This window comes from Gopherus flavomarginatus, chromosome 17 (genome assembly GCF_025201925.1).
Source record: "Gopherus flavomarginatus isolate rGopFla2 chromosome 17, rGopFla2.mat.asm, whole genome shotgun sequence".
NCBI classification, from domain to species: Eukaryota; Metazoa; Chordata; order Testudines; family Testudinidae; genus Gopherus; species Gopherus flavomarginatus.
The window spans coordinates 5,240,803-5,260,187 of record NC_066633.1 but is presented as its reverse complement, the minus strand read 5'-3'; the positions used below and the strand labels follow the sequence as shown (position 1 = coordinate 5,260,187).

At 38.7% G+C, this 19,385-nt stretch overlaps 2 protein-coding genes across 5 annotated transcripts in view; both read right to left on the bottom strand.

The window, feature by feature from the left end:
- TRAF1 (TNF receptor associated factor 1) overlaps positions 1 to 7,391 on the bottom strand; it is a 65,874-nt gene extending 58,483 nt beyond the window's left edge. The window contains exons 1-2 of the mRNA XM_050926704.1: positions 7,160 to 7,391; positions 2,453 to 2,766 (exon numbers count right to left, since the gene is read on the bottom strand). Of these exons, the coding sequence (XP_050782661.1) occupies positions 2,453 to 2,676 (224 nt within the window). The 5' untranslated portion in view covers positions 2,677 to 2,766; positions 7,160 to 7,391. The remainder of the gene's footprint in view (positions 1 to 2,452; positions 2,767 to 7,159) is intronic.
- Positions 7,392 to 10,201: 2,810 nt separating this feature from the next.
- Positions 10,202 to 19,385, bottom strand: part of C5 (complement C5) — a 61,802-nt gene continuing 52,618 nt past the window's right edge. For 3 of the 4 annotated variants that reach the window (XM_050926664.1, XM_050926666.1, XM_050926668.1), the window contains 10 exons: positions 18,344 to 18,425; positions 17,759 to 17,810; positions 16,950 to 17,052; positions 16,347 to 16,421; positions 16,126 to 16,231; positions 15,820 to 15,906; positions 15,338 to 15,427; positions 12,744 to 12,827; positions 11,888 to 12,026; positions 10,202 to 11,576 (listed from right to left, as the gene is read on the bottom strand). In XM_050926664.1, the coding sequence (XP_050782621.1) occupies positions 11,447 to 11,576; positions 11,888 to 12,026; positions 12,744 to 12,827; positions 15,338 to 15,427; positions 15,820 to 15,906; positions 16,126 to 16,231; positions 16,347 to 16,421; positions 16,950 to 17,052; positions 17,759 to 17,810; positions 18,344 to 18,425 (948 nt within the window). In that variant the 3' untranslated portion in view covers positions 10,202 to 11,446. The remainder of the gene's footprint in view (positions 11,577 to 11,887; positions 12,027 to 12,743; positions 12,828 to 15,337; positions 15,428 to 15,819; positions 15,907 to 16,125; positions 16,232 to 16,346; positions 16,422 to 16,949; positions 17,053 to 17,758; positions 17,811 to 18,343; positions 18,426 to 19,385) is intronic. The other variant, XM_050926665.1, reaches the window with a different exon arrangement.

The window sequence follows — 19,385 nt, the reverse complement described above, 5'->3', positions numbered from 1 at the left end:
GCCTTTGTGCCTTTACAATCCCAGCCTCTCTGCCGAGACTGAGAAGGAGGCCATTTAATGTCAGTTCTGATGGTGGTTTTTAGAATGTGGACACCTGTCTGGAAACTGGGCTGAGACCCAAACTCGTTTACCAGGCTGGATATGAAGGGTGACCCACAGGTGAAATCTTCCATTACTAGTCCATTCAACCTTTCAATTCCCCAAGGTAAGGGTTGGCATGGGTATACATATGGGACATGTGGGAAGACGAGACTCTTGTCATCCTTTCCTTTTACTGGGTCTCCCATAAAAGTACCATCAAACTTTCTAAAGAAGGAAAAATATCTTGGCTTTGCTTAGAAAGCAAGGCATTAAAAACATATCACTAAACAGCTCCCCATGGGCCAAAGAGAGCATCTGTGATTTTATGTGTTGCAGAGATGCTGAAGAATAAGTTCCTCATTCTTCATGACCAGAATATCTCCACTTATGCCTATAGAAATCTGGCCGTCTGTCTAAGCATTCATATCCTTGGTGATGCCAAGAAGCATAAATTATACTAGATTTAGCAGGCAGCTAACAAACCAGGTTTTTCAGGGACATTCCAGATTGGGGTTCTAGCCATGGTGGGCAGAAAATCACAAGTTCTATCATGAATTTGCTGACGCCTGTGCTGTCCACCATGAGACACAGAAATATGAGAAGGTTGGAAAACTGTATTCTGTACAACAGAATCGCCTCATAAGCAAGTCAATGACCACCTTTCTGTTAATTGTTGGTTGGTTATGTGTTCTGTTGTTGCTATCATTTACAAGACCACCTGATAAATTAATACTTGGGTTCTAAGAGCCCCTGATCCTCCTTTTCAGAGTACTGGTGTTTGCTTGGAGGTTTCTGAGAAAAGTTTTCCCATCTATAACAAGGCTTTGAAAACTGCAGTTGTTCATTTTTAGGCCATTTTTGCCGTTTCAAATAACACAATCAATCTCTTCTAAGGGACTGAACCTGAGCCACCATGGAATCTTCACAATGTTTCTGTCTCCCTGAAAAAGATGCCAATGCAATTAAAATGAAGACTATATAGGACAGCGTGCTTTGTGCCCCCAGTTTCCCTTTTGGTTACCCAGGTACAATCCCACTGACTTCATGTGATCTGTGTAAAATTCACAGGGGCGGGTGAGGGGAAGTCATATACAGCACTTAAAGCTGCAGAATGAGTTAAATATATTCAGCAAATGACCATGCAAGGCATGGAAATAAGAACTATATATGACTTCCCCTCACCGCCCCTGTGAATTTTACATAGATCACATGAAGTCAGTGGGATTGTACCTGGGTAACCAAAAGGGAAACTGGGGGCACAGAGCACGCTCTCCTATATAGTCTTCCTTTTAATTGCATTCTCTGGTCATAAAACAGATACTGGGGTGGGGGAGGGAGAGAGATTTTCTCTGATTCCCCTTAATCCCCATCTCTTCCCTTCTATAAATCACTGGTTTACTATTGTTATTAGACAGAAGCAGAATTCAAACCCTACATCCAAACACACACGCCAACTTTGTCCAAATTTGAACTTTGCCTGAGGCCCCTCTCTACAGCACCATCCCAAGACTGAACCTGACTGCCAAAACAAAATGACATATTTGCATTCCATAACCTGTAATCAGACAGTGAACAATTTAAAACGAGACTGACTTAAATGGGTCAGTGAAAAAAAACAAGGAAATAAGGGGAATGCGATGAAACCACATATTTAGGCTCTGAGTAACAAAAATTCTACATTTTGGACATCCTAGTGAGGTGGTCATATTTGAAAACTGGGTCTGCAATCTAATCAAATAGGAATATTTGCTTTGGAAAGAAGTATAGATAATGATGTAATTTTTCATGCAAATAGAAATAAAAAAAGAAAAATCCCCAGTCTTGATCAAGTCATGGTCTTTGCTTCATACAAACGAGATATTTTAATCACATTTATGTAAATACCAATTCCAGAGATGTAACAAATTTAAAATACAATATTCATTCACTTTCCCTCTCTCCAAGTATGGACCTCAAAAATAAAAAGTAGTAAGTCTCATTGGCTGTCAGCCTGAATGAATGAAAGCCAAAGGAAGTTGTGCTCTTAAATCACCTGGGCAATTGTCAAAATCCCATCCCAACTCAATATCCAGTTCAAAGCATGGCATCATCTAACCCCTTAGGTATGCCGAGAAATATAATGTGGTATCTTAATAAAAAAAACTACCAACAAGGGGCCTAATCCCTTAACTCTCGCTAACATGAGCAGTTTGCAGGTGTAAGGATCACACCAATGAGATGAGATTTGTACAACAGGGCTCTGAGATCATATATTTTTTTTCAACAGAGACAGTTTTGCAGATATTGGATCTAGTTCCAGGTCAGTTTTGCTCATGAGGACCGTAGTGACACTACCTAATTGCAGTTACTATATTCAGTATAATAGGATTACCTTAATAACCATTCAATGCAGGACATGCAGTAGTTGTGACCACATGGCACCTGTGCTGGATTCTCCAGAAACATTTTGCAGAGAGGACAAATATATTTAGAGGAAACATCAGCCATATACTTCTCCAGAGCCTCTCCAGGAGTAGGTGAGCTACTCATAGCTGATGTACCGATGCCTGATGCCAGATCCTCCAAATGCTGGGGCTCTACAACGTGTTCTGCCATGAAGATGGTCTGAAGGCTTCAGTCTAAAGCTGTTCCCATTATTCGTGTACAAACTTCCATCGAAAAACTTCAGACTCATAGGTAATAATTCTGAGAATACAGAAAAAAAATACATGAATGTGTATTTTGGTGGTGTTTTTTCCCCTCTGAATTGCTTATTGTAATGATGAACTGCAGTCAGTCAGTCAGTCCGTCTAAAGTATAAGCATTCAGAGAAGAGAAAATATTTCTAGATTACAGCGGAAGCCTGATTATCTAAACTAAATAGATAATGGGGCATTTAAGTAAAAGTTATATTTAGAAAAATCAATAATGTACTGTGGAATTTTACCGTGGATAAGGCTGCTGTACTATTTTGACCAAAACCGTGGTGTGAAACACTTATAACTAAAAGCAGCAAAGAATCCTGTGGCACCTTATAGACTAACAGACGTTTAGGAGCATGAGCTTTCGTGGGTGAATACCCATTTCTTCAGATGCAAAAGCTCCATGAAAGCTCATGCTCCAAAACGTCTATTAGTCTATAAGATGCCACAGGATTCTTTGCTGCTTTTACAGATCCAGACTAACACGGCTACCCCTCTGATACTTATAACTAAAAGAATAAAGAAGAGATACAGTTAGGTAAGAACTAGGCTTAAAAACATGTTTTCCTTGTGAAAGGGGCAGCATGATGTTCATTTAGGACCCAAATTTCACTTTTATAAAGATTAGATTTCACAAAATCTAAAAATCAATAGAAATATTTCCTTTTTTTTTAAATTCAACCAATGAAAAATTTGCATTGTTTTAATGCATGACCATTCAGAAAGTGAAATGGACTAGTCTAGTATACTTTATAGGCTGAACAGCATGCAACATTTAAACAATCAAGAGGAATGAAGACAAAGTAAATGCTTTCTTTTTTTTATGCTTAATCATCTAAATTATTTCATGATACAGGTTACGGTTTTACTTTTGTTTGTGATCCAACAGTGCCCTTGAATTAGTATTTTTTAAAATGAAGAGATAATGGCTCTGAGGTTTAATGGATAAAGCACAAGGGTGGAAATCAGAAGACTTATGTTCGCAGTTCCAACACACACTTATTCCTTGACCTTTTGTATATTACTTCATCTCCTCAGGTCAGATTTTTAAAAGTGTTTAAGTGCCTAAAGATGCGGATAGGAACCTACACTTTTATCTCCCATTGATTTTAATGGGAATTGGGAATTAAGCATTTGGACACTTTTGAAAATCCCGTTAGGCATCTGTCTGCATCTTTAGGTGCCTGAATACCTATAAGAATCTGGCCCCAGTGCTCAGTTTCCTCATATGTTAAAAGGGACGCATAATGCTCACCTATCTTTGCAAAGTGCTTTGACACCTATGGATGAGAAGTGTTCTATAAGGATTGTTATTAGTGGTATTCATTTTAAAAAGACACCTTCACCAGTAGAGTAGCCAGAAGCTCCAGAATTAACATTGTCGAAGTGGTGACAGCAACTTCTAAACAACAAACACGAGTTACAGAAAGAGCTACTCTCAGCACTTACATACTGGCATCTCACCCTATAAACTTGCTGACTGCAGAGACTAGAGCCTCAGGCAAGCCTTTAAGGGTATGTCTACGCAGCATGTAAACATCCATTGCTGGGCTGCCAGCTGACTCTGGCTCCTGGGGTTCAGGCTGTGGGGCTGTAAAATTGTAGTGTAGATGTCAGGGCTTGGGCTGGAGCCCAGGCTCTGGGACCCTCCCCCCTCACAGAGTCTCAGAGCTTGGACTCCAGCTCTAGCCCAAATGTCAAGCACAAGTTTACAGCCCCTCAGCCTGAGCCTGTCAGCCAACACAGAGCAGCAGCAGATGTTTAATTGCAGCGTACACATACCCTAAGTCTGGCTCAGGATTCTTCTTCAATATAACCCCTCCAGTGATAGCCTTGGAGGGGAGGAGCCCCTTCGGCAGAATTGCAGAAAGCAAAACTAAAGACTCATGACGTGGCTCCTTCGGTTTTAGCAGCGGGCTGCACTTCCACCACTGGATTTTGTTTGACTGTTTCTCAGTTCCTGTATCTGTCTCAGACAGTTGGTATCATTTCAGGTGTCATTTTCCTTGCCAGCTACTTTTCTAGGTTCATACACTCCCTTCTGTAAGGACGTTACACCATCCATTCTTATTTTCTAAATATAAAAGCTTCATGTGGTTTTTGAGAACAGGATCCTTATTTCCCCATCCGCTATAAATATTAAGGGCCAAATCCTCAACTGGTATAAATCAGCATAGCTCCGTTCAAGTCATTAAGGTATTATCCAAAGCTCTAGGCACTGTTGTACCACTGATCAAGACCTTTGTGGGTTTTCGGTCAATTTTTTTATTGCACGACTAGCAATTTTGACGAATTCACATTGCTGTTATTGGCAGGATGTACATAGCAGTAAAAGGCTTTTGAAGTGAGCTGACTTTGTATAAAATTAAAACCACAGAACAACCTAATTTTCTGAAATATCATTAAGTGTCTGTGCTAAACCCACAGAAGCCAGGAAACTCTAAGATGAAAGAGGAAAACTACTGATAGACCATGTTTTAAATCATGCATCATGCCCAAATCAAGCAATACTTACAACCAGGAACATTACCCAGTGATCAAGACTTCTGCCACACCTGCTCAAAAAAGGATTAAATAAAGACGTCTGGGACTTTTTCAGCCTTAATTCTGTATTTCCTGGGTTTTGTGGTTTTAAGTTGCAATTGGGTAAACTATTTCAGTATAAGGGAGCCGAATCAGGGAGTGATAGGCAGGTGCACCGAGGCGCTGAGCCTCAGTGAGGACCATGGCAGTTATACCATCTTTGGACAGGGTGCAGCTTCCCGATCAATTGGCAGCAGCACTTACACTCAAGACTACAATGACAGCCATCAGAAAACTCCTTGCACCCTGTATAGGGCTCAGCCACTCTCTTGCCCATTACTTTAACATAAAATTAGAGTTCCTTTGGATAGTGTTAAAAAAATTAACTGCCAAATAATTTAGATCTAAAATCTGACTCATCCACCACCATCCTGCCTTGAGGAATACTACCTACGTCCCATACAGAGCTCTTCGTCACTAGATCACAGAGTTTTACAAAGGAGGTCAGTATCATTACCCTCATTTTACAAAGGGAGAAACTGAGGTTCTGAGAGGTAAAATGACACGTCCAAGGTGACCCAGCAAGTCAGTGGCGAAGCCAAGAATAGAATACAGGTCACCTAAGTCCCAGTCCACTGCTGTAATCACTAGGCCAGTGATACTCAGACCCACAGTGGTTCAGAAGCCAAATTAGCAATCATCATTACCCAAAAGTGCCAGAGCAGAGAGAATTTATTGTTTCATTTAGTATTTTATATATGTTTGCTTGGTTATTCTAAATATTATTATTTTATCAACTATAATTAATTACCTAGTAAAAGCATCCTGATCTCATTATTAACCAATCACACAGTGTTTTAATATCATGTATTGCAAAGAGCCACAGGAGACACATTGAAGACCCACTTGTGGCTCCTGGGGCCTCAGACTGAAGTATCACTGCACTCAGCCATTAAATAACATGGCCGTCTTGCAGTTTAAAAAAAAAAAAGATCCTCCATGCAGGAAAGGTGAAATTTGAAGGATCTAGCACTGTACCATTAAAAACAAAACAAAAAACCTTTGCAGTCTTGCAGGCAATGATCCTAGGAGTCTCAATCCTTCTGTTTTAAGAAATATTTTTTCTCAAAATATTAACTGCTATTTTTATAGGACCTGGACAAAATAATGTCCTTCTGCTCCCTCTGCTGTTTCTGCTACAGCAACAAGCAAAGAAGCCGTGATTCAAAACTGTACACATTCTTCTGGACACTGCCACGGCCATTGGTGAACAAACAAAAATATCGCATCATGTTTTTCCAGTAGAACAGAGGAACTGAGGAGAAATCAATATTTTTCAAAAGTAAAAGGAGAATTTGTTTTTTTAAAAGCCAACCACACACAGCTGAGAAAAAAGCAATTGGCAGTGTCTCTCCAAAGAGTGACCCGTGTATACAGGATCTGATGTTAAGTACCACCTTAGTGACTCTACAACATTTCTACAATCAAGGATCCACTCTCAGGCATACATTGATTCATTCTTTTCCTTGTTCAAGTACATCAGCAAAATTTAATTCAGCAGGAGTTCTAAATTTTGTTATTGTTATTTAATCAATGTTGTTATCATGCTATGAAATATATAAACTCCATTGTTGAAAAACATTCTAGTAAGGATTAATAATACTTAAGACAAAATCTGCTCTGTTTACACACAAGCTGTAGGAAACTTTTTTCCTAATTTTAAAATAAAGATTGTTCCCTCGTCTCTTCCCACAAATTGAAAAATATAATCAGCACTATCTATCAGAAGAAATATGATATACAAGAAGAAAAGAATAATGTAAAAATTGGTTGAAATATCTCTATGTAATAAATAATGTTTAAAGACAACTTACCAAATGGGTTAAGAACTTAAAATTCTTAGCATATCACCAGCAAGAGGAAACACTAAGTTCAATTTCTCTCTAAGTGGGATTCCCCTACATCACATGTTTGTTTTTTCATTACAAGCAGCATGCCTACTTTTTTTTGCCTTTGTTTTGCACTGCTTTCTCTTAATCCTTGTACTAGGCACAATACCAAACCATGAAGTGATCTTTCTTGTCTCAAGCATTCTTCTTAGATTGCATATCAACTCTAAAATTTGATATGAGATTATTGTTGTTAATCTATACGGTACTTTAATGCTCAGAATTAAAAAGGCATATTTTATTAAGAAGACTACTCAGAAATATCATGGGCAACTCCATTTTTTGAAAGTACTATTTTTCTCTATATTAGTTTGCTGTTATTTTAAATGTAACAGCTATAAACATGAGCACATTGATTTTCTTACTCTGTATTTCAGAGCCTGATTTGGGTTTGTGCATATATAGGGATAACTGAATATCTGAAGATATCCATGATCAATACTCTTCTGTTTAAAGTAAGCAAGAAAACCAGGTTGCAGACTGCCTACTTTCATTTTATACACAAAACAGGCTTGACAAAACATTCTAAAGTTAATTGATTTAGCCCTTTGAGAGCTTGTTATACTGTGGAAAAATATAATGTGAGTTAATAATGTGTGAGGCTTTTTAAATAAAAAATAGCTCTCATCTTGTAGCACACCCACAGCATGAACAAAAACATATTAGAAAAAAGCCATAAGACACATTGCACATGCTGCAGGTGCTTCTGTTATGTCCAGATCCTACTGGCTGCTGCTGTTTTAAAATGTGTTAAAAAAATTAAACGTGTAATGCTTCTTGGACGGGTCTGTGAATTCTTTAGTGATCTGTATAATGGTGAACATGCTGTCACTTTCCAGATAAGAAATAACTAGTTGTGCAGATTCAAAAAGCATCCAACAAAATGTGACACACAAATCTGCTTGCTAATAATGACATTTTACAGAGCCCCTGTCATTCGAAAAGATCCCAAAATGCTTTACAAACTACAGTACAGTCAGTGCACATAAGCATCACGTCACAATTTATTTAGCATGTGCATAGTCGTCTAGCCAGCAATGGCATCTTCAGTGGCGTGATGCAGTTCTTCTAGGCCACCGCTGAACTTAGTCAGCAGTCATTCATTGACAAGGTGCATCATCGTCTGTGTCGCGCCGCAGCTGCACAAAGGGCTGTCATGAAGGCCCCAGCGATACTGGTTAGCTGCACAGAGACCTTGCCTGGTCCGGAACCTGTTCAACAGGGACATTGGCGAGGGGCAGGTCAAAACCAGGTGGGCAGATTGTGGGGTTGGCAACGAGGGACTGGTTGGGGATTATAACAGATATCCCATTCCTCTCGCCTGAGTGCTTCTGCCCTAACATCCTGGCATGGTGGGTGAGGCCATAATGGGCAATGTGACGGCAAATGTGCAGCTGGTGGTTTAAAAAGGTCATTGTGCAGCGGCAGGCTTGGGTTGGCGTGTACTTTCTCCAGTAACTTGCCAGTGGCAACCTCTCATCTGATATGAGGAGGAGCAATATTGCTCAGAACTGGAAGCCATGGGAGTGGGGTCAGACACAGAGTGCCAGAGATGATGCACATGTAACTGCATATCCACCAGTTTGGTGTGTGATGATTGACTCCAACTGGTGCGCAGTACTCTGCCACCGAATATGAGGTGGCAAGAGGTGACATGTGCAAAGTTGGAGCACAAGCACCCCAAACGAACCTGCCAGTTTGCTAAGAAGGTTGTTACGTGTCTTAACTTTAGCTGCTGTCTTCTTCAGGTGGGCATGGTAACTCAGTGTGCAGTCTAAGGTCAGCCCTAGATAAATCGGTTCTACTTCATGCTTCACCTTCCAATTATTCAGATAAACATTCAGTTCTCGGGTTGCACTGGTGTGGGGAAGATGGAACAAACTGGTGACTGTTTTTATGACACTTGGCTGGAGGTGCCAAGTCTTACAGTAGTCAGCTAACTGTATCATGTCTCAGTTTAAGGTGGCATCAAGCTCATGAAATGTCTGTGCCTGGGTACTACAACCGATGTGGTCTGCGTAAATGAACTTTTGTGACTCCGTTGCTGACAGGTCATTGATGTAAAGGTTGAACTGGGTTGGAGAAAGCACAGAGCCTGGAGTAACCCATTGCTCTGTTGTCTCCACGCACTCGTCTTCTCCCCAATATGGACTCTGAACTGCCTATCGCAGAGGAACAGTTCAATAACGCCTGTGACCCAAGGTAACAGGACCCGTGATACCTTCACAAGCAGGCCAGTGTGCCATACCGTATTGTACACAGCTGTTAGAGCAATGAAAACAGCACCCGTTTTCAAGTTTCTCTGGAAGCCATTTTCAACAAATGTGGTCAGCACATGTACTTGGTCACAGGTGCTACGGCCTTGGTGAAGGCTGGCTTGGTCAGGGGTCAAAATTCTCTCCACATCAGGTAATATGCGCTGTAGGTCCAAGCACTCCAATGCCTTGAAGCATACCGACAATGACATGGGACGATAGATTGATGCTTGGCTTCACAATTGAAATGCAGCCAGTCACCTTTCAGGTGTACGGCTGCAGCTGGATAAACTATTGGTACATGCACACCATACAGCACAACAGTGGCATGGGGAACATTTTGATCAAGGACAGCATGTTAACTATTACTCCTACAAAAGGTGTAAACGGAATACTGAATGTTCACATAGAGCATTTGTCTGAAAGGTTTTCAAACAGTAAATGGCATGGAATTCAGTTTATATGCCTCAAAAGGATAAAGAGTTAAGTTATTCCTTCCCAGATTTGTACCTAAAGTTTTAGAGAGTCTGCACTTTATATTTCAAATCTAAGGCTTACTCCACTAGCAGCACATATTTCAGTGAATACTGTCTTCTTCACTTCCTGTTATAACATGTTTTGCAGTGCACTGTTAAAACCGCTGTATTCCACCCAAGAGGTCTGCATTTCAGTGTTCAGTGAAATTAACCCTATATACACACACACGACGATATTGTGAAAAAGCATTTTATGACCCTTCAGGCTAACAGACATGATATAATTTATGAAATTAACAAAATCCTCAGAAGGATAGTTTACTTGAAAAATAAAGCCCAATATCAAATACTGTTACATAGAATTAAAACATGACAACCTCTCTCAAATGAAAGGCCATTATGCCACTTAGCTTTCTGATATGCAAACACATTTTTTGTTATTTACAAATTATAATGCTTCTACATAAATTCATGTCCTTCAAGCATTAATCTTCACAACTTTCTGGTACGTGATTTCAAAATTTTCTAGTTACTCCCTACCTGAGCGTCTGGAAAACCTTAACTGTTACTAACCATTCAGCAGACAATGTGCCACTCATTTGCTGAGCTAGGTCCTAGATACTGGGAGCGAGATTCTCTGTTCTAAGAGGTGCAGCAAAGAACTTACAGGACAGGGGGAAGGGTAATTAAGGTGGCTGCATCCTGATTCTGGGCTGCTCAGAGGGTTAGTGCAGTCCCCAGCATACTTTGAACAGTCTTATGACATGTCTTCCACAGTTCCTGCACCAGCGGAATCTTCCCTGGCAGGATCCTGGGCTCTCAGAGCCCCTTTACACTTCACCTAGCATAGTGAGGCTGGTGAAGCGGTGAGGAACTTACCCTAGATATTACCTACTTAGATATTAAGATGCTGGACCTGCTATAAAACCTCAGCAGACAGAGAGGTTACATAGAAATAGGTTTCATTTAAAACATAAACCCATTTTAAATCATTTTATCCCATAAAAAGAGATTGTGTGAGATATAGCACTGTAAATTTTAGTATCAATTTGTATGACAGAATATAAATGAAGAAATTAAGAACAGTATCTGATGAACAAAAATACAAGGAAAATAAAATTAAGAATGTTTTAATAAAATATTGCATTTCAGTGGGTCCAACTGTTTTGGCACAAGGCAATATTTCTCTCTTTCCTTTTTTTTTTAAAATGGTGATGCATTTAATTTCATCTGACTTCAAATGTCTTTGCAGTATTTCTGGAATATCCCCCCATCCCACCTTAGCGTCAATGCAAAAAGTTACAATTCTAAAATAATTATCTTATAAAAAAAGATGCTGTTAAATATAAGCAAATGAAGCCTCCCAAGTAAACCTAGCTATGAATGTTAAAGTTTGGAAAGAATTACTAAACAGCTAAGAATACGTGCTTTTAGTGAGACTCAATATGCAATTTTTACTCAGCAGAATTCTCCCAAGGAAGTTAACAGCCATTGATAAAGAGATCTTCAGAAAATTCTTCCATTGTATCTACAAACTTTTTACAAGATGCACAAGCTGTATTTGAAGGCCACCACTCAATCCAAGTCATAGAGTCTAATGGATACTGGTATCTACACAGACAAAAGAGAAAGCTCATTAGTACACAAGGCGTGAAAAAAAGATAAACACAAGAGAAGATTCTAATATTAAATGGGTTCCTTTGTGCTTATTTTCCTCTGTTTTAAATGTGGACAGCTGAAGAAGTATATTAGCATAAAAATAATGGGTAACATAAAATGGATTAAACAAGTTCTTAAAATATTGAATCAATTACAATAAATGACATAACCAGAGGTCTACAAGAACTTTGCCACTTTTGATGAGAATGAAGCATGTCATGCTCTGGAGAGAGCTCAGCACATTCTGATAATATTTTACTTACTTGAAACTGAAACCGACAGTTATCCGAAAGGCCTCTTTTCCCATGATCAAATAATGATTTCCTGGATTCAGTCTAACATCAGTACAAGTCTTCTTTTTAACAAAGGTGATTTCACTATTTTTTTGGGCAAAAGCCTCTCCTGGAGTTGAAGAGAATGCAGTTATTATATTGGAAAATTTCACAGAAAGAATGATTAAAAAAACAACTGGCTTCAGTTTTTCAGGGCTACACACGTTAATTAGGCATAACATACTGATTTGGTTTTACTATTTATCAAAAGAGGGCAAAGCCAAGTCATCCATTAGCCACTAACTATGTTACAGGGAAATTCAGATAAATCAAAACATGGATTTCCCACTCTTTGGAATCAGTCTAGAAACATTAAACAGGTGGCAATTTGACTTCCAAAAGTAGCCTTATACAAACCAAATGTGTTTACCAAGATAATTGAAGATGCAAATGGTAAAGCATGAGAACATACGCAACTCCCACTGAATTGCTCAGCTAAATCTCTGCCAACTTTGCTGCATCCAAATTCTACTTTATAAAAGCAAGTATTGTTTTCTTTCCTTAAACCATTGTCTACTTGTTTGCCTGCCTAGATTGTGAGATCCTCAGGACAGACTCCACCACAAACAGAAGCAACAACAGTTTTAATAAAAGCTTAAATACAGTGAAACTGGTAAAAGACAGTAGCTTATAAATATCATCCCAAAGAATCTTCAAATTCATAGAGTACAATTATTCTCTAGCTTTATTAGGAGTCCACTTAGCACTGATTTTTGTCTGCTGCTTGAGTGGAGGGAGTCTTTATTGTAAATGAAATAATTAAATACATTACAATTAGAACTCTTACCTGTTTTATAGAGATCCAGAAGAGTTGCAGTATACTTAATAAAACTACCTTCTTCACTGGAGGACAAGATGCTCACCTTATAGACTATAAAGAAAAAAAAACAATTGCTACTGTTTCAGGCAGAATTCTTCCTTTTGTTTTGCACTACATTCATATATATCAACTACAGATACTCAGATGGATAATATTATGACGATTTGTAAAATGTATTGGTGGTCAAACTGAAACTCTTATAAAGCTAATCAAATGTTTCAGCATACCAGCTGATTGCCCATGGATGGATGCACACCTAACGTACAGCATTTCAAAATGAAGTGCAAGGTTTTTCCCCCGTGGTCCTTGAAGCATCTGGCACTAGCTACTGCCAGAGATAGGCTACTTCTAATGTTCCTAGATATTTTCCAGAAAGCAACACAAACACACATATAATGCACCGTAATTAATTAATTAGGAGGGTTTAATTTATTTTTTTGTATTACAAAGGACACTACATCTTTTGCACTAAAGAACGCTAAGCGTTTCAATATACACACACACACACACACGCACACTTTGTTAATCACAATCAAGGTTTTTTAGACTATTCACATCATAGTATTATTCATCCAATGTCATTGCTCTAAAACTGGCCTTGACTGTAAGTCTCCATTGCATCTAAATTCATTCAGACCTCTGCTACTCAAAACTATGTCTGAATTTTTAACCAATCATTAACAAACAAGTATTACAATAGTGTTTTTATAAGGCTAATAGCTGAAGTAATTTAAAAATTCTGTAGACATATAAACACAAAGGAAATGATATAATAATTTACGCATATTCAAATCCAATTACAAAGGATTAGTGCTGGGTGAAAAATACTAATTGTTTTTGCCAGTAACAGAGAATAGGTGATTTAACATTTGACTAACACTTGCACCAGAGGTGAAAGTAAGCCGGTACGGTACGGTACGGTACACTGGCTTCCCCAGGCTGGTGATTTAAAGGGCAGAGGCAGCTGGGAGCTCCGGGGCAATTTAAAGGGCCTGGGACTCTGGCTGCCGCTACCACAGTGGAAGCCTGGGCCATTTAAATCGCCGAAAGAGTCCAAGGGGCTCCCGGCTGCTGCTGGTACCCCAGGGCTTGGGCGAAGATTTAAAGGGCTTGGGGCTCAGTTGTGGTAGCAGCGGCTGGAGCACTGGGCCCTTTAAATCATCGCTGGATTCCTGCCGCCGCTACCCCAGGGCTCTGGCAGTGAGGTTCCATTGCAGAACTCTACTAGCTACAAACATATTTTGTTAACGTGACTATCATGGATTTCCATAACTAAAGTGGAAAGGATTTTTTAAATCTGAGAACTGCCTTATAGAACCATGCTATAGACTAGCAGGAGGTAGATGACAGGATGGTGTGGTTAGCATATTATCAGAAAAAATACCAATTTCACACAGGTCAGAAGCCATGCTAGAATGCCGCTAGCCTAAAGCATGTTTAAAGTCAAAATCCTTAAAATGGTTCTGATCCCAGCACTGACAAGTCTTTAAAAAACAGAAATATGTTTAAATAACTCTATGGGACATGTTCCCTTTTTTTGTATTTTGGAGGTAACATTTAAAAAGCAAACAACAAAAAGTCAAAGCCTATGTGAGAAGAATGTTAGAGATTACATTATCTGCTTTTAACCAACAAATTACAGGAAACTCAACTACATCTGATACTTTGTTCACAACTTGCCTTATGTGTGCCTAAGTATTAGAACACATTAAACAGCACAACAAATCATCACTGTTCAGAGACTCTTACAAGACCCAGAGAAACACAGTGTGTGTGGGTGAGTACACTGTCCTCTGGGATTGGTGTAAAATTGTGCTTCTATTTTTTATTACCTTTTTCAACAGGGGAAAGGCTTCTCGCACTCTTTCCAGTCTAGTTTGGCCAGCAAAATGAGAAATCTATGTGTTGTATAGTTTCAATTCTAGTGTGATGCTGTTCTTTCACAGGAATGAAACAAGATTATCACAGCCTGTAACAAACCTTAAGCACTGCAGACATATCTGAAACAGAGTAATTTACTTTGCAAAACTTAGCTGAAAATAACCAAGGGCTTTGATTTTTAATTCTGAAAAAAATGTGTTTGATTTTAAAGAATACTCAGTGAAAGATATATATTGAAGTCTGTCTTTACCCCAGTAGATCTAAAGACACTGTCTATGATAAAGTACTGGAAACAATCCTGAGAGATACTCAGCAACCTCAATTCCTATTGACTTGAGCAGGAGTTGAGAGTCCTCAGATCTTCTTAAGAGACAGGCAGCTCCTTCAAAGGTTGGGACCATTAACTCTATGTAATTTCCACAGAAGTTACCTTTGTCTATGTTGAATTATTTTAATTTGCAGGCACTAATATGGGTATGTTCACCTTTATGATTAACATGTTGTTGTTAACAAGAGTCCCATGCCTCCAATGTTCTTATAGGAATATTGAAAAATGCTGCATCTCTCAAAGCAACTTTTATAAAAATATAAAAGGTGCACTCTGTAGCATCTCATCATCACTCATCACACAGTGTTCATTTGTTTTTCAAAGTAATATGTACTGCTCATTCAAGTCTTACCATATGCAATGACTTGCTGGCATGCAGCTTCCCTCCTCCTGTCTGCAGCTATTGTTAGATCTAATTTCTTTTGCATTTGACTGCATTCCGCTATGTTTAGTGAAAGAAATACGATGTTAATGCTAGGAAGGAACATCAGCACAAGCCCTCTTTTAAAGTATAATTAATTTCTATTTGCTCATGGCAATCTGTAACACAGAAGCAATTTTCAAATAGCAGCAATGGAGCTAAGCTACTCAATTCCCATTTAGTCAACGTAACTAATGTCAATGAGAGTCGTGTAGCTAAATTTCATACATCTCTTTTTTAAGTTTAGAAAGTAATGAATGTTTAATTTATTGCAAAAGCAACGTTTGCTGTTCTAAAATAGAATACATAGCTCCTTTCACTTCTATATAGTGCTCTCACCGACGAGGATCCCAAAGTATTAAGCTGTATTCTCCAACTAACTGAAACAGAATGGCATTTTTCACAAAGTTTACCTTCCATGCATTTGCACTCAGCTCCTTCACACAGTCTCAGAAGTTTGTCATTTCCATAGGGGTTATAAAATATAGTGCATTGTTTATCTACAGAATTGAAGAGGAAAAAATAAATGCATGAAAAAGTTGAATTACAAGAGAGTACCATCCAGACTTCTTCAGCCAGAAAGATGGTGACTGTGACATAAGCCTTAATATAATGTAGGTTAAAAGTTGTGGAAAAGGGACAAACTGTTAGATTCTTAACAGGATTCAAAGAATCTTCTGAGAGCAAGCGATGTGAATTTGAAGAACTGGAACACATACCTGGTGCATGATATTCATACACAGTGAATGTGGCAGGGCTCCGCATGCCAACACGGTAAATCTCCCCTATTCGGAACGCAACACACATGAATTTATTAGCTGGCACCTGTTTGAAGGATGCATGAATTAGAAAGACACTAAAAGGAAGCTCTGTGTTACCAAAGAAATAAAATAGTGCTTCCGACTGTGAATAATCATAAGAAATAAAAAAGATGATCTACCGAGTCTATCTGTAGAACAATATGTCCATCTTTTATCTCATAATTTGTTATCAACTGATCAACTCCACTTGCAAGCTAGGGGGAAAAAAGATAAAGGTTTTATCAGATAATTTAAAAGATTTTACATGGTCTTCCATAAAAGTTTTATGCTTAATGGTTTTAGTATGGTTTTGAGGAGTAAAACATTTTCTACAAATGGATCTTCAGTTATTTAAGTATTGCCATGTGATCCTAGTCATGAACAATTCCATACTTTAAGGGAACTGTTCTTTCATCCCTTTGGGATAAAAACAACAAAAATAATAGTTAGAGATGTACTAAAACTATGAAATCTCAACATTCTTGAACTTTGGTGAAGTCTGAGTCCAGATCCAAACTTCATATTTGTCTCTCATTTCTCTAGGGCATTGACTCAACTGGATAAGGCCATAATGGGCAAAACCCAGACTCTAGACTCAGGAACACTATTCCAATTAGTATGAGAAAAATGCTTTGCAATAAGATAGAGACAATGTTGAAAATCTGTGCTACTACCATAAAAAGATATAAAGCAGAAGGATAATAAATACTGTAGGTAAAGGTAAAATATTCTTTGATATTTACAGTAGATAAATCTTCTGTATTTGCTTCCAGTCCGCTAACCAAAGTTATATCCATCACTGCATGGGAAGACCCTGACTGTGGTTCTCTCTCACTAGGCTTGTACCTAAAATGGACAAAAAAATGAATATAGATAGAACCAAAACTTAGAACGTACAGCACAATCCTCAGAAAAGCCTCTGGGCAAATTCTACTCGTACTTATGTCATTGTAAATCCATAACAACGTCACTGACTTCAGCTGACTTACTCCAGATTTACACCAATAAAATCAAGAGAGATTACAATGATTATTTACATTACAGTAGTGGCCAGAGGCTCAATCCAAACATAAAACTAAAGGAGTCCGTAACCCAGAGAGCTTACAGTCTTTGACCCTGATCCTAAACATGCTTACACACATGCACATAAAAAGGGGTAGAAAGAGGGAAACAAGGATCACAGTAGTAGTAACACAAGGTGGCCATTATTAGCAAGTGGATGATGAATGTTTTAACCTCTTTTTTCCTTCTAATTTTGTTTTTCAAAAGTGAGGGAAAATAATTATAAATGTGTGCGCTAAAGTTAGTTAAGGCGACAGTTTTGAACATTCAGAAAACATGAAATGCACAAATAACCTCTTCATAGTAACCTTTGGCACTGCTCCAATGATTTAAGTGCCAGCTGGGAATTTCACTCCTGTGTGGGGAATTCTGAGTAGGGTAGAGCTAGGAACCCAGGAAGTTCAGAGTTTGGATTAAATTTACAAGATACCTAGACATGTAAAAGTATTGAAATGCTCAGTTATGTCACTGAAAAATCAATTGTACTTACTTTGCGCAGGCCTCTAAACGTTCAGGTTGGTCATCATCTTGTCTTCTTTCACCTTTTGTATGTTAAATAGAACAAATCATTTATAGCTCTTCAGAAGCAGCTGTCCAGTCCGCAGCGTACTTATATGAATGGGTTCTCAAGAAATATTTTCGTATTCAGGGGCCAAATACTGTTTATAATTTTTTTCAGCCAACTTTTAATGGGAACCCACATTCTATTCATGAACAAACAACATAATTTTTCATTTATACCTTAGCCAAAATTTTAGTTTTTATAATCTGAACCAGCAAAGTGCTTATACATCTGCTTAAGTAAATGAAACTCACATGGGTTAACTTAAGTCCACAGTACTTGCAGAATTAAAACCACTGACTTCCCCTCCCAGATCCTTCTTCTGCAAGGTAATAGCTGTGCATTGTTAAATTAACAGCTACGAATAACACCAAAAATTGATTGGGTTGAAGGTAAAGTTATGTGCCCAGGATAATATTGACCACTTTGTTAATCAAGATGCATTTTCCTGTACAGTCGTGATTAATTTGAAAAACAAAAACATGTTTTTAAAAGTCACCACTAGCTCTTTACCTTTATCTGTCAATACATTAACCTTCAACTCAAAGTTACATGTCTCCTCAGAAGTACTGAATTTATGATATACAGTCCTCACCTATAAATGTACAAATAAAATAGACAATTAACAGAAAACATGCACAGAAAACAATTCTCAAAGTTGATAAGCAGCTGTTCACGTTTGGAGACGATTAAAGGCAGACAGTCATATGCAGAATTAGATGTCAGTGTCAGGGGGCTTATTTGAACTTTGGAAATTAGGTTTGTCGGGGTCATAAACATGACCGCAGGTAAGTAAGCTTTGGCTGTTACAGCATCCAGAGAAGCCCCTATGAAATCAAACCATTGTAGTGTACTGGGATCAAAGTAGACTTTTTGATGTTGCATTGAAGACCTAACCTGTGGAATAGGTGGTTTCTACTGCGGAAGGAACTTCATCATACGACCAGCCCTTGAACAGCCAATCATTGAGGTAAAGGAAGACGATTATACCTAGTTGCCATAAGTGAACGGCTACCACCTGCCATGACCTTTGAGAACATTCTGGGGCAGGAAGGACAAAAGGAAGCACTCTACTGGTAGTGATTCTAGTCTACTGTAAAATGAAGAAACCTCTTGTGAAAGGGGTGAATTGTGATGTGAAAATATACATCCTGACTGTCAAGGACTGCGAACCAGTCCCCAGAATCCAGTGATAGAATTATAGCTGTGAGAGTCACCATCCTGAAATTCACAAAGGTGTTTAGGAGTCTGAGATCTAATATTGGTCTCCATCCCCCATTCTTTCTGGGGACCAGACAATACTTTGAATTGAATCCCTTCCCCTTGTGCTGGGCTGGAACTGTTTCTATGGCCCCTTCGCATAGGAGACAGATGACTTCCTGTCTCAGCAAATGATCCTAAGACAGATCTCAGCCTCAAAGGTATTCTCTCTGGGACCTGCAGTCTCTGAAAGAATCATTCTCTGAGGTTACTGAGATTTCTCTGAAGAGGGCTCTGGTAGGAGATACAGAACGCCTCTTCTTTGGAGCCTGTGGTACCTTTGGCACCTTTATCC